This window comes from Echinops telfairi, unplaced genomic scaffold, assembly GCF_000313985.2.
Source record: "Echinops telfairi isolate 266 unplaced genomic scaffold, ASM31398v2 ScPeMD7_2573;HRSCAF=3158, whole genome shotgun sequence".
NCBI classification, from domain to species: domain Eukaryota; kingdom Metazoa; phylum Chordata; class Mammalia; order Afrosoricida; family Tenrecidae; genus Echinops; species Echinops telfairi.
This window is the reverse complement of record NW_022106471.1, coordinates 17,608,971-17,636,371: the sequence shown is the minus strand read 5'-3', so window position 1 is coordinate 17,636,371 and position 27,401 is coordinate 17,608,971. Positions and strand designations below refer to the sequence as shown.

The window sequence follows — 27,401 nt, the reverse complement described above, 5'->3', positions numbered from 1 at the left end:
ATACCAGGAGGGGAAGGGGAAGGTGGGGGGAGAAAGGGGGAACTGATCACAACGATTGACATATAACCCTCTCCCAAGGGGAGGAACAACAGAAAAGTGGGAGAAGGGAGATAGCAGTTGGTTTAAGACATGAAAAAATAGTATAAATTATCAAGGGTTCATGAGGGAAGGAAGGTAGGGGAGGGAGTAAATGAGCTGATATCAAGGGCTCAAGTAGAAAGAAAATGTTTTAAAAATGATGATGGCAACATAGTACAAATGCGCTTGGCACAGTGGATGGATGGATGGAATATGATAAGAGCTGTATGAGCCCCCAGTAAAATGATTAAAAATATATATATATGCCAGACATTCCCTCTTCCAGAACTGGTTTACCTGGCTTCTTTAATTCTAAACAAATCCTGCGAAATGTAGTCGAAGATAATCCATCTTACATCTAATCTTTCAAAACACAATATTGCTCAAATTAGCAAGCAATGAATTTTCAGTCAATTTTCATAAGATTAGGGTAAAAAATCTCATAAGAAAGGTATAAGCCTTGACACAATGGATGGGTGGGTGGATTGTGATAAGAATTGTACGAGTCCCAATAAAAACATTTGAAAAGGAAAAAAAAAAGGTTTAAGTTCTTCAACATTTTCCATCACTGATACAGCACTAACATTGTCTTTTCATTAAAATTACTTAAAGAAAAAACCTATACCACTATGATACTGAAAAGAAATGTCTACTAAGCAGCAGTTATGAAATCAAAAGCCTTTATCAGTCAAGTAAAAGGAGCACACAGCTGCATTAGGTGATGAATACCCGATCAACTTGAAGTATTTTTTCAACTGCTTTTTAAAAGGTCAGTTTTTTAAAAGGAAAAATTGCAGCACAGGGGCAACTTTTGAAGTTTTCAAAGTAATTAATAAAAATGAACTCCTTATTTTCTAATTTAATTAAAACACATACACAAATATGAAATCATGTAGAGCGCTCCACTAACACTAATTAAGAATCCTTGCCTTGCTTATTAACAAAATGCCTATATTAAGTCTTTTACGTTTTAAAAGTTTCAACAGGTCCCCAAAGAAACTACTTCCATCACTTCATTATTAAGTTAAATTATGTAGCTAGAGTCATGAGTTACTGGCAATAACTTAGACTCAGAAATGTGACCATGAGCCAGGAGATCCCAAACAAGGTCAAGAACATGCCATTCCCATGGGCCGGCATGTGATGACTCTGCTGGTGCCACTGAACTGACTCCAACTCACAGCAATCATGCGGGCCAGAGTGGAACTGCCACCCAGGGTTGACGAGGTTGAAAGACCGGGCTAGCCTTTGGCAGCAGCCAGTACCTCTGTCCCTAGGAGGAGAGGAAACTGTAACCTTAAGGCTTTATTGATAGTTTAAGAATAAACAAATGTTCTCAAAGGCAAATGGGGAAACACTGAATATATACTAACATATGCTCTGTATATAATATTTTCACAATGTAAGTACCATAGACTTTAAGCAACAAAAAGCTGCATAAAAATAGTAATTCTAAAAATAGTAGGAACACTTTAGAGACATGCTAGTGAGCTGACAAAGCTGTTTCAAAATGTGTCAGAATACAGCCAAGATAAAAATACTCAAAAGAGTACCAATTCCAAGCATATGCCACATTAAATGGCTCTTTATAAAATTAACTTTCTGAAGTAAAATGCTGGTAAATTTTCATAATTTTAGCTTTAGACTGCAAAAATTTAAACACCCCACCACATTAGCATGCTAAACAAAAATTTAAAAAATAAAAATTTTAATTATTTCCTCTTAGAAATTCAGTGGACAGAAAATAGTTCTAATAAACAAGGAAATTAAGTTTTGCCTGCTTTCCCAATTGGTTTCTCTTACATTTCTAAGTAAGAAGACTGCTAAATTCCTCTGCTACTTTATTTAGAATAACATCTAAAGTATCTGAAAATAAAATGTGGTCCAACTGTTTTATTTATATAAAAAGTTTCAGCACCTTTAATACTTTGTTACAAAGGCCTACAGTTTTAACAGGTGTTGTCTTAAATTCCACTGAATGGTGTGATAAAATGAATTTAATTATATATAACTAAATCAAATGATTGGATGGGGCCATGCGAATAAAGTAACTGGGACTTTTACCTCGGAATAGTTGGCTTTGCCATTCCCCGGGATACGAGAGCCACCTCAGAAGAGACCTCAACTCCAAGAAAGAGCCACCACCGGAGGGCACTTCCCTCTGGGGAATGGCAGAAGCAGCAGAGTCACCATGAGGCCCTCCACTGAGGTCAATCACAAGGCAGTGAGGCAGAAGGGCGGGCAGGCGGGCTTCCTGGCCCAAAGTGTCAGAAGCCAAGGGACTGTGAGGCTGAGAGGTGCTGACCAAGAGAAGAGGTGCTGCTCTGGGCCAATGACTATATCCTTAATGTTTTCTAATCCTGGATTGTGATAATCTATTCATTTCCCTCATAAGCCCTCATACTCAGGAGTGTTGCCTTTGAGTTCTATGTGACCACTGCAAGGGACTGCTGCACTCTTCACAGAAGTAGTATGCACAGGCAAGAACTGCTGGGCTCACAAGTGGGGAGGAGGAGGATGGAGGACGGAGGCATGTCTGGCATCTGCCTATGGCAATTTGCCTGGTAGAGTTGGATTTTCCTTTGCCCTTTTGTAGCCAGAGATGGTCAGATACAGCCACCATGTCATTTCTCCAAATGGCAATCGTGGCACTTGCTCTGCCGGTGAAATCTCCACGGTGGTCTGATAGTTGTATATAGCAGCTATGTGCACCTAAGATTGCCGTAAGAGTCAGACACAAGTGTCGGCTGGCGATTAACACACACAACAAAACACTGGACCTCCCAGAATTTCCTAAAATGCTTCCTGTTATTTGCCATCCTTTTGGGGAGGGTAAGATAAACCTTGCTTTACATGCTAACATTACTTTCCATCACTTATACATCAGTTTGTCAGACTGCAGTGACAAAAGATCTCTTTGAAGCGTTGAAAAGTAACGGCACTTGTGGACACAGGTGCACCTGCTCTGGTATTTTCAATAGCCCCATATATACGCACATAAAAGCTAGACTATAATTAAAGAACACCAAACAAAATAGATGCATTTGAATCATGCTGGTAAAGAATACTGGATGTACCATGGGCAGTCAAAACAAATAAATCTTTCTTAGAAGAACTTCACCAGAATGTTCCTTAGAAGGGTGGCAGGACTGGTCTCATGTTATCGAGACTAGTTATCGAAGGGAACCAGGAGAGGGAGAAGAAGTTGTGTTTGATAAGAGTGTCAGCAAAAGAGCGGAATACCCTTATGAGAGAGGCTGACACAAGTTACAACAATGGCTCAAACGCAAGAGCTACTGGGAGGATGCAACATCAGGCCGTACCTTGTTCTGCTGAACACAAGATTGCTATGGTTGGAACGAAGTAGGCAGCACCAACAGCAGCTCTTTATTTTGGCATTATTGGTTTTCTATCTTACTGATACTCTCTCCAGAATTGATTGCACGATTTCTCTTCCACTTCACATTCCACTGCCCCTTTTAATCAATTCCCCTCTGCCTCCATTGCTTTCCTATGTGAAGCTGTTTGCTATGGACTTTAACTACTCCGTTACACATTCGTACAAGAGAAATTATTGTGGCAATACAAAGGGACTCTAAAAAGTTCATGGGAAAAAAGTGGAAGTGAAAGATGTTAAAAGGAAGCTGGTTCATCTAGCTCATCTTTGCTCAGTCGAGCAATCTGAAATTAAAGTTATTTTCCTCTTATTATTTCAATGTTTTTTTAAAAAATTATTACACAAAGGGATACCCCAAGAAAAACCCCGGAAATGCACTGCACAGAGCAGAGCTTTCATAGTATGCATTTTTCCCACTAGGTGGGTATCCAGCAACTCACTCTGAGTTAGTACACCCAGTGGTGACGCCTGGTAAGGTTCTCTCTGGTCACAGTGAATTTTTTTGTTAAGAGCAGTTTCGCTAGAACCTCATTTTTTGTGACAGCCAATTTAAGGGAACAGTGTGTGGCCATGAAATTTTGTTCCTTGCTTGGGAAAAATGTCTCAGAAACTGTTGTGATGTTAAACATAATTTACAAGAGCGGTGTTAGGGGAAAAACTCAGGTGTACAAGTGGTTTTCTTGTTTCAAAAAAGGTAAAATGTTGATTGATGACAAACTTTGTTCTGGATGTCTGTCAACTTCCCCAATGGATGAAAATGTCAACTTGTAGTGCATTTGAAGTTCGTTCCCACAGGTCAGACTGTTAATCAAGCTTTCTGTTGAGAGGTTCTGAAAAGATTGCTTAACAAATGTGGCAAAGAAAGCTGATGGTGCCCGGCTATCAAAAGGTATAGCGTCTGGAGTCTTAAAGGCTTGAAGGTAAACAAGCGGCCATCTAGCTAAGAAGCAACAAAGCCCACATGGAAGAAGCACACCAACCTGTGCTATCACGAGGTGTCGAAGGGATCAGGTATAAGGCATCAGAACAAAAAAATCTTACCATAGTGAATGATCGGGGGAGTGTGGAGTGGAGACCCAAAGCCCATTTGTAGGCTACTGGACATCCCCTTATAGAGGGGTCTCGGGGAGGAGACGAGCCAGTCAGGGTGCGATGTAGCAACGATGAAAAATACAACTTTCCTCTAGTTCCTAAATGCTTCCTCTCCACTCCCACTATCATGATCCGAATTCTACCTTGCAAGTCTGGCTGGACCAGAGGATGTACACTGGTACAGATAGTAACTGGAAACACAGGGAGTCCAGGGCAGATGCTCCCTTCAGGACCAGTGGTATGAGTGGCGATACTGGGAGGGTACAGGGAGAGTGGGTTGGAAAGAGTGAATGGATTACAAGGATCTATTATGTTACCTCCTCTCTGGGGGGTGGACAACAGAAAAATGGGTGAAGGGAGACGTCAGACAGGGCAAGGTATGACAAAATAATAATTTATAAATTATCAAGGGCTCATGAGGGAGGGGGGAGTAGAGAGGGAGGGGGAAAAATGAGGACCTGATGCCGGGGACTTAAGTGGAGAGCAAATGTTTTGAGAATGATGAGGGCCATGAATGTACAAATGTGCTTTACACAATTGATGTATGTATGGATTGTGATAAGAGTTGTATGAGCCCCTACCTAATAAAACGATTTTAAAAAAAAGATTGCTTAACAGTGTAGGCAAAAAAAGGTCTGATTTGTGGCAGATGGGGAACTGGTTTTTCCACCACAAAAATGCACCTGCTAACGCAGCCCTCTCAGCCAGTTTTTGGCAAAAAACCAGCAAGCCTCTCTTGCCTCATGCACCTTACTCACTTGACCTCGCTCTGTGTGACTTCTTTGTGTTTTCTTGAATGAAGAGGGACATGAAAGGACAGGAATTTGACTGTGCAGAAGAGGTGAAGAAGAAGGAAAACAAAAAACCAACAAGGGAGGTGCTGTCAACCATCCAAACAAAGGGATTTTAAAAATGTTTCCAAGAATGGAATTGCAGATTTGACAAATGTATAAAGTGTAATGGATAGTACTTTAAAGGTCATAGGGGAAAATAAATAAATAAATAAAGGTCATAGGGTTGTTTTGTAAAAAGATGTGTATATATACATAGCTTTGGGAGGGGGGTGTTCCAGTTTTTTGGGGATGCTTCCTCGTATCTCCTAGCACTACTTTTTATTTAATACCCACCGACATTCCTGAACTTACATTTATTTGTACTTCTTATTCATACTGTTTTTATCCTCTTTTCTCTTAATTCCAAACATGTTCATTATAGTGGATTGCTCTTTTAGTGTAATGATGCCTACAAGTTGGAGACATATAGTTTTATAATAAACGGCTGCTGCTGCTGTTGGTTTTCAAGGAGATTTCTCCTCCATATCTAAAGCATTATTTATGTTCATTGTTATTAAAAACAGGCAATGAGTATAAACTCACTGCCATCGAGTCAATTCTGACTCCCAGGGGCCCTATAGGACAGGGCAGAGAATCACCCCTGTGGGTTTCAGAGACTCTAACTCTGTAAGGGAGTGGAAAGTTCCATCTTTCTCCTGAGGTGCAGCTGGTGGTTTCAAACCACTCGTAATCACTACACCATCAGGGCTCCTAAATGAGTGCAGGTTGGTTATATTTATGAATGTCATTACAGAACAGCAATGTACCATATACAGTATGAGACAATGAGTGTGTTAAGTGTAGAGAGCTGTTGCTTTACACAAAGCAAAAATTACAACAAAGGTACAGTCTCTGCAAAAGACCAAGAACAATCAGGACAAAGTCCTAATGAGGAAGGTTTCCACAAGATGCAAGCATGGTATGAAACTTCAGGAAGAGACCTAGTGAGATGCTAGCAAGACGCATGGCAGGGGAAATAAGCACAGAGGAAATGTTATGAGAAAACAGTAGGTTTCCCTGCAAAGACGTTAATGACCACATGGGACTTAGAAAGAAATGGCTGAGCTTGCAAAGGTTATATGCAGTAGCAAATACAGGACTTACTGAAGAACAAAGATCAAAGAAATTACTTTCTTCCTCCATTTACCAAAGACTTCAGGACTAGCAAAAATACCAGCCAACAAAATTTCAGAAAAAGTACTGGTTTTGAACAGTTCTAAGGGCCCTGAAATCTATACAGTGATGATTTTCCAATCAAAATTTCACTTTTTTTTTCCTTCCCATTTCCCCATGACGGCTCAATTAATCCAGTCCACCTCATGCTCTCCATAGGGGACAACTCAATAACAACTTATATAATGCTTTGGGTTTAATAAATATCTTTAAAATATATTTTCACATAACATTATTTAGTTTCATGATTGATTTTGCTACTTATATAGTTCAAATGGTTTTCATTTTAACATATGGAATGTATCTGACATGTAAGTCCTATCTTTCACCCTTTCCATTTATATCATTTTACTATTTACCATGTATCTACAACCTCAAATCTTTTGAAATCTGCCATTTGTAAGCATTTTAAAATAAACTCCATAGTATGAGAATCAAGCATTAGCTAAACTGAAGAGTATACAGCAAACAGTGCAATAAGGTCAACATACCTAGAATTGAGGAAAAATTAAAGAGGTGAGTCATGGAAATTTTTTAAGTAATAAAAAAGGAAAAATAGAGGGAGGGAGGGGAAGAAAAGTGAGGAGCTGATACCAAGGGCTCAAGTAGGAAAAAAATGTTTTGAAAATGATGATGGCAACGAATGTACAAATGTGCTTTACACAATGGATGGAATGGATGGATTGTGATAAAAGCTATATGAGTCCCCAATAAAATGATTTTTAAAAAGGGAAAAATAATATAATTATGAAATACAAGTACTCTTCGAAAAATGAGTACCTACAAATAACCAATGATCTTAGATAATGAGAACAGCTCTTTAAAAAAAACAAGAAAAATAAATCCTCATTCACAAATAATTTAAAAGCACTTTAGTCAAGCATTCTAATAGATAAGAAAATTGAAAGCTAAATCACAACTAGACAGAACCTCTGAGTAGAAATGATAAAATACTTTGCAATCTAGTCCAAGGTCATAATTAACTAAAAGTGACAGATGATAACTTCTAGTCCATAAAATCCAAAGTACAAAACAAAGTATAATAAACAAATCAGGTCTTGAAGAGTTGAGATATTGTATGCAAGAAGTCAGTAAGTGACAACAGAATCTTAGTCTAAACATCACTAAAACCAAACCAAGGACTGTGCGGTGTCCTATAAACTGGGAAAAGTGTATCCTTTAGAAAATACCCCAACACAATTTACTTTAAGAATTAAAACATGATATATGATGAAGGAAAGCATGCCAAATGCATATTACTTCTAATGATAAAAATAGAAATTTTAAACAAAAACCCCCTTGCCTTGTCGAAACTAGTTGTTGGATATACCCTAGTGGGAATGTTTTAAAAACCTGTACCTTGGGGAGGGAGGAAAAAAAGAGGAGCTGATGATACCAAGGGCTCAAATAAAAAGTAAATCTTTAGAAAAATGATGGCAACATATGTACACATATGCTTGAAACAACTGATATATGGAATGTTATAAGAGCTATAAGAGCCCCCAATAAGATTACTTAAACACACACACACACACACACACTGTACCTCCAGATACAGCTTAGTTAGGGCATTCAATATTTTAAAATCAAGATTATCTCCTAAAAGCTCTAAGTGGCCCCAAAGAAATAATTTGAATGGAAATGCTTACTTAGGAAACCAATTTAATCCGAGGTGCTCTGTTTTGGAATACAATATTCTTTCTACCATGTCATAAAGTGGTCTCCAAGGTAACTCCAAATCATCTCTTGAAAGAAGTTCTTTTTTCCTAATTAAAAAAAAAATGTAATGAATTACATGTGAACACAGTGGGTTTTGTTTGATCCCATTCACAGCCACTCCTTGGCAGAACATGGTATTAGAAAGATAATGCATCAGAGTCCTGTGACTGCTCAAATCTCAAAGAGCACCAAACACGAGCATGACTATGTATGCTACCATGATTATGGAGGAGCTTCTTACTCTAATGTCTTACAAGGTACACTATGTACAGAGAATATATCTCGCATTATGCTAGAAGTTTTAAAATAAGGAAAACATATGATCTCTCTCTTCAAGGGACTTATAATTTGTTGTTGTTAGGTGTCGTCAGGTTGATTCCGACCCACTTATGCACATACTCACAACTGATCTTACGTCTGAGCCCACTGCTGCAGTCACTGTGTCGATCCATCTTGTTGAGGGACTTCCTCTTTTTCACTGCCCTCCTCTTTACCAAGTGTGATGTCTTTCTCCAGTGACTGGCCTCTCCTGACAACACGTCCAAAGTAGGGGAGAGAAAGTCTTTCCATCCTTGCTTCTAAGGAGCACTCTGGTCATACTTCTACGACAAATCATTTTGGTCTTTTAGCACTCCACTGTATTTTTCAATATTCTTTGCCAGCACCATAATTTAAATGTATCTATTTTCTTAAGTGTCTTCCTCACTCAATGTCCAGCTTTGAAGTGCATATGAAGGAACTGAAAATACCATGGCTTGAGTCAGGTATACCCTTAGACCTCAAAGTAGCATCCCTATTTTGCAATACTCTAAAGAGGTCTTATGCAGCAGATTTACCTAATGCAACATGTCTTTTGGCCTCTTGACTGCTGCTTCCATGAGCATTGATTATAGATCCAAACAAGACAAACCCTTGACAGCTTCAGCTTTTTCTCCATTTATCATTGGTCCAGTTGTGAAATTTTTGTTCTTCTTTACATTGAGTTGTAATCCACACTGAAGGCTGAAATCTTTGATCTTCATTAGCAAGTGCTTCAAGTCCTCCTCACTATCAGCAAGCAGGGTTGTGTCATCTGCATATCTCGTATCTGCATATTTTCCTCCAAGCCTGATGCCACATTCTTCATATAAGTCAGTTTCTCAGGTGATTTGCTCAGCATACGTATTTAATAAGCATGGTGAGAGAGTACAACCCTGTATAGCACATCTTTCTTGATTTTATACCACCCAGTATCCCCTTGCTTGGTTCACACAATCTCCTCTTGATCCACGTACAAATTCCGAAGGAACACAATGAAGTGTTGGGGAGTTCTCATTCTTCTCAAGGCTATCCATAGCTTGTTATGATCCACATAGTCGAATGCTTTGGCACAGTCAAAACACAAGTAAACATCTTTCTGGTATTCTTTGCTTCGCTCCAAGATCCATCTCACATTAGCAATGCTATCCCTCGTTCCACGTCCTCTTTTGAATCCAGCCTGAACCACTCACTGCTCCCTGTCAATGTATTGCTGCAATTGCCGTTGGATGATCTTTAGCAAAATTTTACTTGCACGTGACATCCATGATAACATTCCTTAATGTAAGCATTTTGTTGGGTCACCTCGTTCTTTGGCGTGAGGACAAATATGGATCTCTCCCAATCAGTTGGCCAAGTAGCTGCCGTCCAAATTTCCTGGTATACACACATTAAGTACTTCCAAGTTTCATTAGCTTGTTGAAACCTTTCAATTGGTATTTCATCAATTCCTGAAGCCTAGTTTTTGGCTAATGCTTTCAGTACAGTTTAAACCTCTTCCTTCAGTATCACTGGTTCTTGCTCAGATACTACGTCTTCAAACAATCAATGTTAACTAGTTCTTTTGGTACAGTGACTCTGTGTCTTATCCCACCTTCTTTTGATGCTTCTGAATCATTTAATATTGTGCCCATTGAATCTTTCAAGATTGCAACTCAGGGGTTGAATTTTTTCTTGAGCTCATTCAGTTTAAGATATGCTATGAGTGTTCTTCTTCCCTTTTGGGTTTCCAACTTTAGATCTTTGCCCATTTCATTACAGCAGCTGTCTTTTGGAGCTGCCTTTTAAAATTTTCTGTTCAGCTCTGATACCATCCTTTCTTCCATTTGCTGTAGCTATTATAAGATTAACAACACGTTTTAGTCTCTTTTGACATTCACTTTGATGCTCCTCTTTCCTTTTAAATAAGCTTTTTTCTTCAAAAATGATGTTCTAATTCTTCTTGATATGATTTAACTATTGAATTGTATGACATGTGGATTATGCACTAATAAAACTGTTTTTTAAAAAAAAGAAAGAAAAGAAATGATGTTCTTGATGTCTCCAACAGCTTATTCGGTCTTTTGTAATTAGCATTCAATGCAGCAAATCTATTCTTGGGGTGTTCTCAAAATTCAGGTGGAATAGTTGAATGCCTATAGTCATATTTTGGCTCCCATGAACTTTTAAAGTTTTTCTTCAGCTTGAACCTGAGCTTCCACAGGAGAGGAACTGATGGTTTATTCCACAGTCATCCCCTGACCTGGCTTAGCTGCTGCTATTTAGCTTCTCAATCGTGTCTTCCCACAGATGTAGTCAATTTGATTTCTGTGTATTGCATCTGGAGAAGTACCCGTATATAGTCGTCCCCTTTTGTGTTATTGAAAAATGGTATTTACTACAAACAAGTTGTTGGTCTTGCAAAATTCTATCATGCGACCTCCACCTTTGTTTTAATCACCCAGACCACATTTCCCAACTACTGTTCCTTCCTGTTTCCAACTTTTGTAATTCCAACCACAAACAATTATCAGTGCATCTAGATTATATGTTTGATCAATTTTTGACTGAAGAAGTTGGTAGAATTTTCCAGTTTCTCTATCACTAGCTTTTGTGGTTGTGGAAGTTTGAATAGTTATATTGATTGGATTTCCTTGAAGGTAGAGATAAAATCTTATCACAAACAGCATGGTGCTTCATGATTGATTTTACAATGTCCTTTTTGACATGAGTGCCATGCCATTCTTCTTGATTGTGCTATTCCTGGCATAGCAAATCACATGATTTATTATAATCTATAATACATTAAGCAACTAACCAATAAAGAATTCAATGAGAAGGCTTTATGGGAAGATACAATTTTAACTCCAAGGTTATGAACATGCATGATTAAATCTATCATGATGTCTTCTGTTATCTTTTTAACCAAATGGCCAACTTATGACTTAATCTTCTTATTAAAGAACATTTATTCCTTGTTCCCTAAAGTCTTGGGGAAAAAAATAAAACAAAGCCCCTTAAAACCTTCGCAAAAGTCATAAAACACTGACTTACTTCAACAAATTGATCAAGAGACGGGCAAATCCCTGCATCATGCTGATTTCCAGTTTGGGAATTGATACCAGTTCATATAATAACTTGATAAAAAGAACATGATCTTCTTTGCTAAATTTTCTCCCATAAAGTCGAATATACCTGCAAGAAAAAAAAAAATTGCACCTGCCTTTAAAAATATGTTAGAACCCTCATTTCAAATTCCTTGGAGGGCAAACATTTTTATTGGTTCTCATCATTATGCAGCAAAAATGTTTTCTATCCTTCAATGAGACTGCTTACGATGATAATGAGCTCTTATGAACCAATGAAAGCACCACTGTCTTGCTGGTATATGCTCTGAACAGGCCTTTGGTCATAAAAAGAGCTCCTTTGTCCCATCCATACTTTTTCAATAAGGTAAGATTCACTGAAATAAAGGGTCTACTGAAACTACTCTGAAACACCGTAACAATATAACTAAAATTAAATAGAGTAAGAGTATAGATATAAGAGCTTCTTATATTATGCACAGACCTTTTAAGAACATATATAGCTTACTTGTAATCCCAAGAGTTAACTCCTAATTATAATAAAAGTTACGTTGCTTTCCAACAATTACATCTTCAATTATACATTTTTAGAAAGTTTCCAAAAGCGTCAACTAAAACAAATATAAAGAAAATGTGTCCACAAGAGTAAAAATTATTAAAAACAGCATGTTTAAGGATCCAGATATAACTTTTATAACTTACTAGACAAGTAAAATCATAAACTCTTTTTTGACAAAGGTCATTTTATAGACAAATAAAAATAAAAAGATAGCACTAATACTCTTTCTACGATCTTTAGCAACTCTCCCCCAATGATAATTAAGATTTGATTAAATTCATGCTTAACTTCAAAAGTTAGGGCACCTAAGAACTACTTTTTATTTTCCAAAAGATCCTCAAGCTCCAGTCTACCAAGAGTACTTAATTTTTTTCTTAGCTGCTCTGTATTCAGTTCTTTTTTGTCCTTTCAAGGCATTTAAACAGTAGATTGTAGGTACAGTCGCTATGAGTCAGAAGCAACTCAATGGCAGTGGGTTGATGGTAGATGAAGATAAAAAATTGCTTTTCTGACTAGTCCATATAAAAACTCATGACCCCAACTTAGTAAGGAGGCCAAACAGTACTGGTACAGAGCAACGAGACCTGAGGAAGTGTTCTGACTCTGCCAATCATTATTGTGAAACTAACTACTTTGGGTTAAATAACAAAGTCAAACTCACTGCCCTCGTGTCAATTCCAACCATATAGTGAAGGGTATTGGTATGCATATTTATTTCAATGAAATCTTTAAATTCAACCTATATGCCCAAACTCGGCACAGATTTTTTAAAGATAAAACAAGAGTTCAAAGCCATATCCCTGCTTTCCAATGGCTTTGCCAGTACTCTAGGTGTCCCCAAGGGTTAGGGACACTGATTTTTGCAAAAAACTGGAGCAGCACTGCTGCTCTCAGCCACTGGAATGACCAAGACACACCATGCCTGTGACTGTAGCAGATACACAGATGTGAGCACCAGATTACATCACATGCTACATGCTAGAGGTGCCGGATGGGACACAAAAGTCACAAAGCCCAAGTATTAATACTCTAACAGTGTATTAATTCAGTATCATTCATTACACCTGGCTAGTGCATTTCTAAATTTATCAAAGGACGACTACTAAAACAATAGCATCCTGCGTTTATTCAGTCAGGGAAATGAACAGATTTTGTTTGACGGAATTTTCAGAAGGGATCAAAGAGGCATGATTCTTCTTAGGGCCAGAATAAACAGAAGAAATCAGAGATCTTAGGAGAATTACTCAGAAACCTATTTCCCACTGTTGATTTTTTTTTTTTGGTTTGGTTTTGTTTTTTGCCAAACAGCAGGTGATTTATCTCAGAATGCAGTCCAGGCCAGCATAAGCAAAAAAAAGAAAAAAATTTAATTGATCTTCATTTAAATTAAGAACTTTCATAGGCCACTATCTTAAAAGGCCAAACAGATATTTATAACACATAAATCTAACAAAGAACCTGTATCAAAAGTACATAAAGAACTCATACAAATTAAGGCATACCAATTTTTTAAAAAGTGGGCAAAACAGGCACTTCTCAAACGATATCCATGTGACTAAAAAGAACATAAAATGGTACTCAACTTCATTATTCATTAGTAAAATCAAACTAAAATAGCAAGAAAAGACCACTTTCCACCAGTCTGGCTAGTGAGGACAGGACAACTCTAGGCCTCTCAGATACTGCTGGTGGGAATGTCAATGCCACTCTGGAAAAACTGCTGGCTATCATTAGTAAAGCTAAACATTAGCCCACTCTGTGGCCCAGCAATCCACTACTAGATATTCATGAGAGGAGTGACTATGTCAACCAAAGACATGTACAAAAGTGTGGACAAATTTCAGTCATCACACTGAGCAAAATAAAACAAACACAAAAGGATCAAATAGATATAGATATGTTCAGGGAGGAGGGTTGGCTGGGAAAAGGAAACTTAATTAGGTGGTAGAAATGTTCTACACCCTAATCCCAGTGGTGGTTCCATGTACCACATGCAAAACGCAAAAATTCATCAAGCTGTACATTTAGAACACTCAGCATACGGAACTGACACTGTGAGTAAAGTTAGACTGGAGGTCCAAGTGAATTAGGTTCATCCTTAAAGGGGAATGTGGTCTAAGCACAACATACCGACCTCAGAACTGAGTGAAAATACATTAGTATTGTGACCCATCTTCGCCTCAAAAACAAAACAACTCCAAGCTCGTTGCCATGGAGCCCATTCTGACTCACAGAGACCCTGGAAGGCAGAGCAGAGCTGCTCCGGGGGACTCTGGGAGTTGCACATCTTTACAGAAACAGAAAGCCTCATTCGTTTTTCCCACGGAGCAGCTGGCGTGTTTGAACTGCTGGCCTCGAGGTCAGACGCCTAGTCAATGCATGACCCGCTTAACCCCCAGGACTCCCCCTTGGCCTAAACCAAACCAGACTGGCTATCACAAGAGTCAATTCTGACTCACAATGACCTGCTAGGACTCCCCCGCTGTGAGTTTCTAAGACTTCAACTCTGGATGAGAGTAAACCACCCTGTTTTTCTCCCAAGCGGCTGCTAGTTTCGAACTGCTGACCTTGTTATTAACAGTCCAACGCATAACCACCATGCCACCAGGGCTCTTAGCCTAGTTCATCTAAAATACTGAGTGTTATATCGAAATAAAGCTGTAAATGAATTCATATGGAGATAGCTAAACACATGCATAGGTGGAAGGAATTTTTTTTTTAAGTTTTTTTCTGGGAGTGGAAACTAGTAACCCACCCTCTCCCTTTTGTTTTTAGAATTTTCCTTTCTAAAACTACTCTTCATTTTTTTTAATATTTAAGTTTAAAAATCTATTGTAATAGACCCTATTTTTTTTTTAAAAAAGGTCCTATTTGCCAGTGCCCTACTCCTTTTTTCCAACTAAGGTTTTTTCCTATTATAGTTTTATTAACATATTATTCATCACTTCCATAGTTCAATCCTATGAAAGAGTTGCATAAACATCACTAAAACCAATTCTAAAACATTTTCTTCCTCCTCGTCCTCACTGTGAGCGCCTTCTTTCTTTCCAACCTTCCCTCCACACACACTCCCAGGAAGCCCTCAGTCCCGTTACTGTGTCTACAGACAGACCTACGCTGGATTTCATGTACTGGAACACACACACACACACACACACACAAAACACCAGCAAAAAAAAATTTCAATCAAGAAAAAAAAAGGAGGAACAAATTTTAAATGGGTCAAAGGGGGTATTGCATTTTAATCGAATTACATCTGCCAGAGTGGGATTTACAGTATTCTCTGTCTGATAGAAAGACTGCTCACATCCCTCGACTATGGTCAGAAAGGGTTCACCAGAGCAGCGGTTCTCAACCTGTTGGTCGCAACTCCTTTGGGGGTCGAACGACCCTTTCACAGGGGTTGCCCAATTCACAACAGTAGCAAAGTTACAGTAATGAAGTAGCAAAGAAAATAATTTCATAGTTAGGGGGAGGGGGTGTCACCACAACATGAGGAACGAACTGTATTAAAGGGTCACAGCATTAGGAAGGTTGAAAACCACTGTTAATTTATCCAGTGGTATAGAATTTAACACTGTTGAAAAAAGGAAGTTTAGAATGGCTCTGGGTGGCATTCCGTGAATCAATAATCAAAAATCAAACTCTTAAATGAGCACTATTTACACTGATGGACAATGGGGGGTTGGCAATAGGACCTTCTAAGTTTTTAAACTAAAAATGCCATTAGCAAGCCATGATTAATTTTGCTAATAGATTTCTTAAGCAGTAGAGAACGTGCAGGTGACAAGTTATATTCCATCCACTCACAAGAACGGGATTAAAAAACACAGCAAGGGGTGGGGGAGCAGTAAAAGGTAATACAAAGCTCTTTTCATTCAGTTGCTCTACATATAATTCTATATTTCTATTATTATCTTAGTGAAAATGGTATCTTATAATGTTATTTAAAAAAGAAAACATAAACTCATTGTCAGCAAGTCAATTCCAACCCTGTAGAACACAGAACTGCCTTATGGGTTTCTGAGACTAACTCTTTCAGGGAGTAGAAAGTCTCATCTCTTATCACCCACTAAGCAGGAGAAAGATGAGTGTATCTGCTCTCATGAAGATTTACAGTCTGGGAAGCCCCATGTAATCTGCTACTGAACCAGAACTGACTCACCAAAAGTGAGTTTGATTTGGTTTTTAATTTAGAAATACAAAATACAGCAAAGAAAACTACCATGACCAACAGAATCCCCAAACACCACAAAACCACCGCAGTAACTTCACCTCTTCTCTCCCACAGCCCCACATGCGCTCTCCAGTGCAGCCGCATCACTCTGAGGCTTTTCTTCTCTTCCAGATGTGCCACCAAGTAGAACGCCAAAAAGGCAAAAGCAAGCCAAAAAAATTAAGTTTAGGAATGACTCATCCTTTTTCACGAGCTCTCTGAAGCCCTCTAGCATACTATTACAAATTTAATTAGCTTTTCATTACTAGGAAATGAGTAAACAAAATTAAATGGCTTTCTCATAAACTCTCCTTTTCATAAATCTTTCTCTTATAAACCCTCCTCTTTTCAATCAACCACTTGTTTATTCAAAAAGTATTTCTAGAACAAGGGACATGTTTAAGACACTGAAAGAGGTAAACAGTGTGACTCAAATACTCCTATGGGCAAGGAACTCAAAATTGGGTGTGAAAACGCCAGCCACTTAGAAAACTAAGTATTACAACTGGGATAAATGAAGTTTCATGAGTATTTTGTGATTCACTTTTTAATTATGGTTTCGTTATGTATCAATGAATAGCCTCCAAAGATTAGAATGCTGCCATCGTTTAGGTTATACTTTGAACAGTCAAACCAACGTCAAAATAATTGGAATGTTTAGAATAAAAGACAAGCAGCAGCAGAAAGCACGGCTCTGAGTGCATCAGTGCACATGTGTAGTCAGGAGACAAAGCCAACAAAATGCCCCTTATTCCCCCATTTCCCCTCCAAGGAGCATGGACTATGAAGTGAGAGGGGCTATCTCTCTCTCTCCTCCCCCCCCTTCTCTCTCTCTCTCTCTCTCTCACACACACACACACACACACACACACAGTAAAAGATTAATTCAAAGTCGGTATGGAACAAGGACAAATCAACTGCTGTCAAGTTCATAGGAACATTATATAAGACAGAATAGAAATGTTCCCTAGGGGTCCACGGATGGTATCTGTGAAAGCATCAGGACTACAATTTCTCCCTTGTCTTAGAACTGCCAACCTTTCAATTAGCAATAGACTCTCTTAGCAACTAGATTAACAAGGCATGCTATCCCACCCCCACCCCACCATCAAGTTGATTCCAACTCACTGTAATGCTAAAGGACAGAGTAGAACGGCTTTTTCAGGTTTCAGAAGCTATAAATCTTTTTTAAATAAATCTTTACAGAAGCAGAAAGTGCTCCCCCCTCGTGGAATAACTGGATTTGAACTACTCAACTTGTAGTTAATAGTCCAAAGCACAGTCCACTACACACCAGGACACTTTCAGAAGCATGCTAGGTGCATCAAAGTTAAGATGATCTTACTCTCACGCTGGAATGCTTTGCACTCACCCATGTAAGCAACAGGGGCTACGACACTGGACTCGAGCATAATGGACCACTGTGAGGGTAACAGGGACTGAGCAGTGTTCTGTGCGGTTGTACACAGGGTCGCTATGATTCCCTGGCACCTAACAACATCATATATGTCTCGAGAGAGAAAGGAGGAAAAAATAGAAGCATCATTATCAGGTGTTAATAATGGATGACTATTACTCCAAAGCATGTAAGGGTTAGTTACGTTGGGCACACTTTAGACCTCAAAATGACACGTTTTGCTCTTGAACACTTTAACGAGGTCTTGTGCAGTAGATATGCCCAATGCAATACAGTTTGATTTCTTGACTACTACTTTCATGAGCACTGACTGTGGAACTACATAAAATGAAATCCTTGAATATGTTCATCTTTTCTCCATTTATCATGATTCAATTGTGAGAAAAGAAATAGCGAGTAGTTCAAGGGGACAAAGTTATTAAAATGAAATGTGCAAGGACCTGGAGTTCTTATGTCAAGCATTTCTCAAATTGCATGAAGAAAAAAAAATTTAAGCCACAAGTTGCAGTATTGATTCTGCAAACAAAATATTGAACAATAAAGTAAGCATTAGGAAAATATATAAAGATCTATGTCACAAAACAGAAAATTTATAAATTATTACATGGAAAACCAATTTACAATATAAACTCTTACCCACATCACAATATATAGTCAAAAAAATAAGACCATGGAAATACACAGAATCAGTGTGCCAAAAAGAAATGGTTGGCATTCAACTATTTAAAGAGGTATCATATGATCAAGAATCAATTGCTCAAGCTTCACTGAAGCTTTTCACTGAAGTAGAAAAACAAGGCTTAAGGAACTGATGTAATATCACTTACAATGTTTCAACAATCTGATGAAGCACTGTAAAAGCATCTAGCCAACCAACTGAAAGAGATCCGTATTTGTGCCCATTCAAAAAGAAAAGGTGATACAACAGAATGTGGAAATTATTGAACTAGTAATACCATTAACATCACATGAAAGTATACTTTTGCTGAAGATAAATAAATGTAAAACAGCTGTAAATAGTACATAAACAGCTTCCAGAAATTTGAGCCAGATTCAGAAGTACGAGGCAGGAGGGATATCATTGCTCAGGCCAGAGGGATCTTGGCTGAAAACAGAGAATACCAGAAAGATGTTTACTTGTATAAACTCCACATTTGACTGTGTGGGTCAGAATTAAGGATAACATTAAGAATGGGAATTCCAGTACACTTAATTGTGCTCATGTAAAACATGTCCACAGAACAGAAAAGAAGGTATGACATGACTTTAAAACAGGAGAAGTATGTATTAGGGTTGTATCCTTTCACCAGAAGCTCAGCAAATAACCCAGTAAGATAGACTCTATGAAGAAGGTGGCATCAGGATGAAGGAAGAATTATTAATAATATGTGATAGGTAGAAGATACACCTTGCTTGTTTGTTGAAAGCCAGGAGGACTTGAGGCACTAGCTAATAAAGAACGATGATTACAGTTTTCAATATGAATTACACCTCAGCATAAAAAAAAAAAATTCTCATGATAAATGGAGTAAAGATGGATGTTGAAAAAGATTTCACTTACTTAGATGTGCATTTATAGAACTAGAAGTCAAGAAACCAAACAACAATGAATGCACTAGGCAAAACTACTGCAAAAGACCTGTAACGAAGTATTAAAATGCAAGGCTATCACTTTGAGGATTAAGGACTTATTTATGGGACACCTGTACAATGAATCAAAAAGAACAAAAGATAATTGATAAATTTGATTACAGTGTTGGTAAATGATAAGGAATAAACCATGGACTGCAGAAGAATACATCTATTTTTAAAGTAAGGTGAGGCTCCTTAAAATCATGGATGGGAAGACTTCATTTAACATACTTTGGACAAGTTATTGTTCAACACAGATTCGTCCTTGAGAAGGACATCAGGCTTGGTATAGTACTGCATAGGTTTCCAAATTGATTCAGGAAAAAAAAATTTACTCAGCATGCCACTGACAATTATAAACTTTTGTTCTATGACCCGTAATTGATGATAAAGTGCAGGTAACTGATTTGGAGCTGCACCACCATCACCCTCCCGCTCCCCCCACCCCGACCCTCCTGCTTCCCAGGGTGCATTGCCCACTTTGGGAAATGCAGATGTAGAGGGCCAGGATAAAGAAAAAAGATGTGCAATGAGATAGACAGACATTAGTGGCTACAATTCTGTGCTCAAACACATCAACACGTGTTAAGGATAGTGCGGAACCAGGCAATCTTTTGTTCTGCATTAGGGTGTTAAGAGTTGGAACCAACAATAATAAATGGCCAATTTAAGAAGTCTTCTTAGTGCAGTGGTTAAAGCACTTGGACACTATTCCAAAAGTCAAGGTCTGCTCCCATCAGCTGGTGGTAGTCTGCCCCCATGAAGATTAGTCTCGGAAATCATACGGGACAGTTTTGTTGGATGAATAGGTGGGATGGCCAATTCACTAGGTTTTTATCTGTTTTCTTCCGATATTAAATGGCTCCCCACAATTCTTCCTTACCTAGTCAAATCCTACCTCAAGGCACTGCTGTGGTTCTCCTCCTGAGTAGAATTCCTAGGGTTAAGTCCAGGGAGCTTTCCTTCCTCTGGACACAGTCTGGATTGATTAAGAACAAGAACTCTCAACGCCAGGCAAATTAGTTGTTCTATAACCTAATTAAGCTTTGTCTCTTCAAGAGCAATACTGGGATAATAAGTGTACTTATATTCCAGAGTTCTGAGGAATTACCGAATATAAAGGATGTAAAGCATACTATTTTTTAGGAATCTGTACAAAATTCCTATGTCTATTGAACATCTGTTTGAATAAGATAAATAAGAAAAAGAGTATCTGCCTGAAAACACACACATTCACAAGCAAAAGACTGTGGTCCTAAAATTTCTTACTCTGAAAACTTCCTCTTCCATCCTAGGCTTAAAAAGAAAATTGTCAGAAAGCTAAATAAAACACCCACACCTTAACAGTTCCAAAATTGCCAACACATTCCATTTATTATGTCTAACATAAGATTAGATAGCGTTTTTAATAATTGTTAGGCAGTCATCAACCTGTTCAAACTACAGTACTGTTGTGTTCTTATACCATTTCATAGCTGTACTGTTATTAAGTGTTTCCTTGGAAAGTGAAAAAAAAAAAAAGCTTTTATTTTATTTTTAAACTCAGATTTTAGGAGCTAGATATTGTGGGGGAAATGTTGTTTTCTTAATTTCACCATTAGCCAAATTATCATTACAAAGGCAAAAGCCACCACCAGAGGGCTATGGGTCAGCTACTGAACATTAAATAATTATACTCTAAATTGTATAATACCAAATACTTAACCATAACAATACTATATTTAAAAAATGAAAAACCATTTACCGTATTTCAAATGTCAGTCTCAAACTCCTGATGCCAACCCATACTACTTTACTTTGCAAAGCTCCACAACTGCACACTCACTTTGGGTTATAAATAACACCGCTTCCTTCCTTAGCCCCAAATGTTCCTTCTCCTGGCTTCTTTGGTTCAATATTTACCTTTTTTTGAGCCCAATATTAATAGGAATTCCACCCCAAATTTGTTTTCTCTATTGCGGGTAAAAGTTAACAATTTCTTAGATTGGCATTTTTTAGGTTACAAAAACTTAAGCCAATTCTAATATGAACAAGTAACTGGGAATGTACCCAGCACTGTATACATCCTGGGGATAAAGGAAAGAAGTAAACAGTGATGACACTCCTGTCGTGAAGGTGGAGAAATGAGTAAATGAAAAACGCAAACCGGGACAAGGCACCAGGAGAGGCTGCACTGAAAAGGGAAGGCTGAGTACTGGAGTCGCCAACCTCAGATTTCAAAGGAACCCGTCCACGGCAAGTGCTGCTTTTAACACTGCAGGGTACAGTCTCAATGAATGTAGGGTTTGTTTGTTTGCATGCTTGAGCCATGCTCTTAACTCACCATCGACATACAATGAATGAAACCGATCTAATTTTCTACAACAAAACCCAGAGCCATCAAGTCAACTCTAACTCATAGCAACCCTATACAGGGTTCCTGCGGTTGCAATCTTTACAGGAGCAAACAGCTTCATTTTCCTCCTTTCCTTTTATCTGTTTGAGAAGGGAGCAGCTGACTTAATGGCTAGCTGCCAATGCCTAATCTACACTGAAAAGTAAGTGGAATGAATCTCAAGAAATAGGAAAAAAGTTAATTTCCAAGTCCTACCACGAAAAAAATTGGCTCATAAGCTGTGTGCTTATTTACTAAGCGTGCATGAAAAAACATTCATAGAACTAAAATCAATGAAAACTTTTAACACCACAGCAAGAACACTTAGCCCACCTATGGGGAAGGACACATGTGGCTCTCAGAAGAAAAGGGTTAGAGGTGTGTTTCTCTTGAACTGCCTTCTGTGGTGCCTGACTGTGAGGCATTAATATACACTCGGTTTCAAGTAAATGCACTTAGATCTCTTTTTTTCCCCTTTCTCTAAACTTCTTTCATATTGCTACCACCTTGCTTGCTCTAAATGAACAACAATGCACACTAAAAGAAAACATAGGGAAACTTCCAGAAATCTTTCACTGATGTAAAACTACCCCCCAAATGCCCTGCCAATATAAAACATTAAAATAATTACATTTTGCTAAAAGCCTGTCTCCTGCCTCAACTATGTTGTCAAGCTATATATTAGCCATTACATCTCAGGATGTTTTCTAAATGAAGATATCCCAGGGTTACTGCTAATTCTCCAAAGGTAAGCGCATGATAGAGTGATTATTTATTTTAATCTTTCCATAAGGTCTTTGATTATAATCAAACTGAAAACAATGCAAATGAAACTATGTTAATTTAGAAGTTAAATAATGTTGCAAAAGAAATAAGATTTGATGGCTTGATCAAAATGATACCAGATTATTGTTTTTTTTTTTTTTTTTTTTTAAGGTTTGACAGTGGGTTTCTGCTTTCTTTGCTTTTTCCTTTTAAAAAAAAAGTCCTTTGGCCTGCTAACCACAAGGTCGGCATTCAGACCCCCAGGCACCCCAAATGGTGAGAGAGAAGGCTGTCTGCTCTCAAGATTTACAACCTTGGATTCACTCAAAACCAGTAGGTTTGGTTTTCCTTCAGTGATACAAAGTAGAAACATGTTTAAGAGTGAGTACAATGCTCCAAATATGGAGGGATGTGATACATGAATTTAGAACGGATGGTGGGTTTATGTCTTTTTGTATCTATTTGATAAGGAACCTGCATATTTTTTATAATTACAGTGTTGTCTAAAAAAATCTTGTTTAGAATGCTTTATTTATTGTGCCATTAAATAACTGTTAGAAAAATGTATGTCCCTCCAACAGAGACACACACACACAGAGGCAGTTCTGCCCTGTCTTATTAGGGTCACTATGGATCAGAACGGACTCAATGGCAGTGAGGTTGATTTTTGAGGGGCTAAGAAATACTTTTTACTATCGAAAGGTCAGTATATTTTGACAGTTTTACAATCCAAAGGTCAAAAATATATGACAGTTGGCACCATGATTGTTTCAGTAGCAGAAATCTTGGGTTTCCACCCAGGGTTTGATTACTAACCAACACACCTTATGTGTAGGCCCTCCACCCACCCCACCCCCTGTACCCAGAGGCTTGCAGGTTGCTCTGATGCTGAGCAGCTTTGAAGGGAGCTTCCCCATTAGGACGGACTAGGAAGGAGCCTGGCAATCTGAAAATTAGCCAATGACAGCTTTATGGACCACACTTGTCCACTCTGCAACCAACCATGGAATAGCACATGCCAATCCCCATTTCACTCCATTGCACACGGTGTGCCTCTCAATTGAGGGCAGACTAGGCAGCAGCTAAGAGCAACCTTGACTAAACTTTTGTTTCTGGCAGTGATATAATCCAATTAGATCCATTACGTGGTTTCAACTGGGATAATCCAATTCGTATGCAGGATGTCTACATAAATGTTCTTCACAATAAGCAACTGCAAGCTCACTCTCAAGAGAGCATCAGCTTTAATTAGCTAATGAAATGATTCTTCAATATAGTCATTTCATTATAAAACAGCATAGAATGAGGCATTTCACTGTAACAAAAAAGGACAAATCTGTTTCATGTTACACTCGATTCACCTATATGCTTACTAAAATCAAAACTGTATTTTAAACAGAATGAAAAGGAAACGAACATGGGCAGGGTTCCCATCCAGGAAACAGTAGCCCATCCACCTGTCCTCCTTTCCCACCCTCACCCGTCCCGCAGACCAAATGACAAGAACCACATTTGAGAGGCCGGGCAGATGTCAAGCCCAGTGTGTTTTCTGTTAGCAATGAAATATAAACAATTAAAAAAATAAATAACCGTGGCTTTCATCTGCCTGAAGATGAAATGTGTTTAATATTTTGTTTTTATAGGCAGTCTGCTACTAAAATCTAAGAGTCTGAAAAACAGAGTAAGTCTCACTTTCTAAATAAAAGATCCAAGGTTGAAAGAGGTTAACGCCTACCAGGTGACATCACTGGCAAAAAGAGTTAAGCCGAGGTTCCACCCCACCCCACCCCACCCCCACCCCTGCTCAGGTAAATCCAGGAGGGCAGAGAAAAAGGGAGTTCCAAGATGATCTTTCTCACGCTCCCGTCATTCATACGGGAGCCATATAAACGACCATCCAAGAGCTGCTTTCACTGCCTTGTCACTCTCCAAAGGCCAACTCCCTTGGGCGTCCCTTCTCCAATTTGTCTCAATTTCTCTCTTTAAAAAGTGGCCCATAATGTTACATCACACAATAGCTTGTTATATTAATACATAGAAATAACTTCTCGGAATAGAGACACTAAACAGACTTCAAGTCTCAAGATGGATTGAAATAACTACAGTAACTACTAAAATGATGTGAAAAGTCAGAAAGGGAGGGTGGAATGCAGAGCCTGATTATCTCACCAATTCCACACCCTCTAACACCCAGATGAAGGGGGCACACTTCTGGGTGTAGATCCAGTCCCAGAGTCTCTACACAGGCACTCCACCCTGATCTTCCTTAGCTAAGTACTCGATCTGCACAAGTATTTCAGAACCTCGCTAAAGACTCAACCAATTCTGACAGAAAAATACATTGGATTATTTGGGGTGCTACAGGATATAAAAATGAAATTGTAGACTACGAGAACAGGAAGGGTTCTCAGGGATTATTTAGTCAAACCCCGTATTTCAAGTACAAAAATACTATAACACATGATTAAGTAACTTCATTATAGAAACTAGATTTTATTAACATTGCCATCTTCTGATTTTTCTGCCAAGTCCTAAACATTACCACTGCTTAGGTTAGTGACAGCTATTGTCATAGATTTTTGGCATTAGCTAGATATTAACTTGTGCAGCATGCAAGACTTAAAGAATAGTACGCTCATCCATAAGCAGTTCCCCTTCACATATGACATAGGAGGGAAAGAAACAAAAAACACAGTCAAGGTCACCTGCCCCATCAAGTTCAAAATGTCACAAGTGCAGTCATAGGAGTCAGTGGGCAGCAATTTAACTGCTGTTCCAAAATGAAATTCAACCTGACAGCATTTCTGAATGGTTAATTTGCCATAAATGATCACAAAGGGTTGGTTGTTGCAGAACCGTTTAATTACAACTCTACCCTAAACACCAAAAGGTGTTCCCCTGTAACCTTTTCTAGTAAAAGCTGTGCTTATCAAATAAGACCAACAAAGCCCTATGTGCTAATTTACCAAACCTGATAAGTATTTCAGAAAATGTCTTTGTAGACCGCTTGTAAATACAAGCCAGACACACTACACACATTGGCACAAATTGTGCATTTAAAGGGAATTGTCTATATACACAAAAATGGTATTCTCTGACCCAAGTGATTAAAATGGGGATTTACTGGAACTGACAAATGATTTTCACTGTGCCTGAGGATCACAAACACCTGGGAGGCTCACCTGAAGAAAACACTTAAGTTTCAAACATTTATAAAATGTTCTTCCCATTGACTAAAAGTGGTTCTTTCCCCACGTTTTCTATGGATCCACCCTAACACCCAAACTTGCTGAGTCAGAACTGACTTGACAGCTGAGTATGGTTTTGGAGTTTAGTTGGAAAAGGAGGGTTGTCGAAGGGGCTAGGTGGGTGAGTGTGTTTAACCCTGTCATCTCATTGTCACTTTTGGAAGAAGGGAAAATTGGTGTTCTCACTTTGCTTCTTTCTATTTAAAAATGTATTCTCATTTGCCCCCAAGCAATTTGTCTAAGGGGCCTTTAATAAACTGACAGATAAAAATCATTCCATGTGATGAAACATAGAGAGGACTTATTGCATTACAAAATCCTGAGTCATCACCCAGTTCACTCAGCAGCTTTGGGTAAACCTTGTCCAAGTGACTTACTTACGTCTTGTGTGTTCACCCATCCATAGCCATTTGCATTAACCTACAATGTTATGGATTTTAAATAGTTAATCCAATAGGCTACAGCAAAATTCTGTTTCAGAAATGTTTAGAAGCATTTAACGCAAACAAAGGCTCTAACCTCCCCCTGCCCTCCCTTCTATTTTACTCCGACTCCCCCACCCCCCATTTTCAGTGACGCTCCACTCTGGTTGGCACCTATGCAAAGAAGCCAGAACTTAGGTAATGCACGTTCTTCGAAGCTACTCAAAAACTGGCACAAGCCGGGTACTAATAACTGTCTTCTTAGCACCCACCGTGAACGCCTTTCCAAAGGCACTATCACAACGAGGGCAACACACGGTGTCCCCAGGTTCCACGCTCGACGTTCACGTCTGGACTTCTCAACGCACTTCCCAAGGATGTTCTGGGACACTGTTTCAAGCCTATCTTTTCAACCAACCCACAAAATTAGGCAGGCCCAAAAAAGCAGAACCCAGAAGTTTCCTTCCGGCCTCCTTCACAGTCAGCAACTGAGGGCAGAAAAGTTGCTAGGTGCGCATTGAGGGCGCTGGGGAGACGGGTACCTCGGGAAAACAAAATCCGAGCGAGTATCCGCGTGGAGAGTTCCTGTGTGTGCACTACCGATCCCGCGACCGGCAAGGGCCAGAGAGGGCCCTCGGGGCAGCAGCTCATCCTTACCCCTTGGGGGCCGGGGCCCCTCCGGCTCCCCGGAGCCTGTGGGTCGGAGGCCAACAGCCCAAATCCTGGGGGAGAGGCAGCCGGGGGAGACGCGGAGGGCTGGTCAGCACCGGGAAAGTCCCGCGGCAAAGTGGCGGGAGTGCCTCCCGGGCTTCCGAAGCGACCTGGGCCGGGGCTTCGGCTCTGGGACACAGGACTGCCCGGACGCCCGCGCTCGGGCCCGGCCCCCGGTGCGGCCCGTAGGTCGGGGCACTTACGTGGAGAGCTTCCTGGTCCAGAAGAGACCTCCGGGCCACAGCTCCTGGAGCTGCACGGCCCGGCCCAGGTTGTTTTTGATCTGGGCCAGCTGCAGGTCGGACTCGGCGTCCAGCCGCTCGGCGTAGGGCAGCAGCTTGTTGTAGACGATCTCCTTCTGCGGGACGAAGCTCCGCGGATCCGGTCCGGGGAGCCCGCCCGG

General features: G+C 39.3%; 1 protein-coding gene across 1 annotated transcript in view; it reads right to left on the bottom strand.

Moving 5' to 3' along the window:
* PSME4 (proteasome activator subunit 4) overlaps nucleotides 1–27,395 on the bottom strand; it is a gene marked incomplete at its 5' end in the record, with an annotated part of 102,806 nt that extends 75,411 nt beyond the window's left edge. The window contains 3 exons of the mRNA XM_004710219.2: nucleotides 8,223–8,339; nucleotides 11,623–11,763; nucleotides 27,202–27,395. Of these exons, the coding sequence (XP_004710276.2) occupies nucleotides 8,223–8,339; nucleotides 11,623–11,763; nucleotides 27,202–27,395 (452 nt within the window). The remainder of the gene's footprint in view (nucleotides 1–8,222; nucleotides 8,340–11,622; nucleotides 11,764–27,201) is intronic.
* Nucleotides 27,396–27,401: the final 6 nt, after the last annotated feature.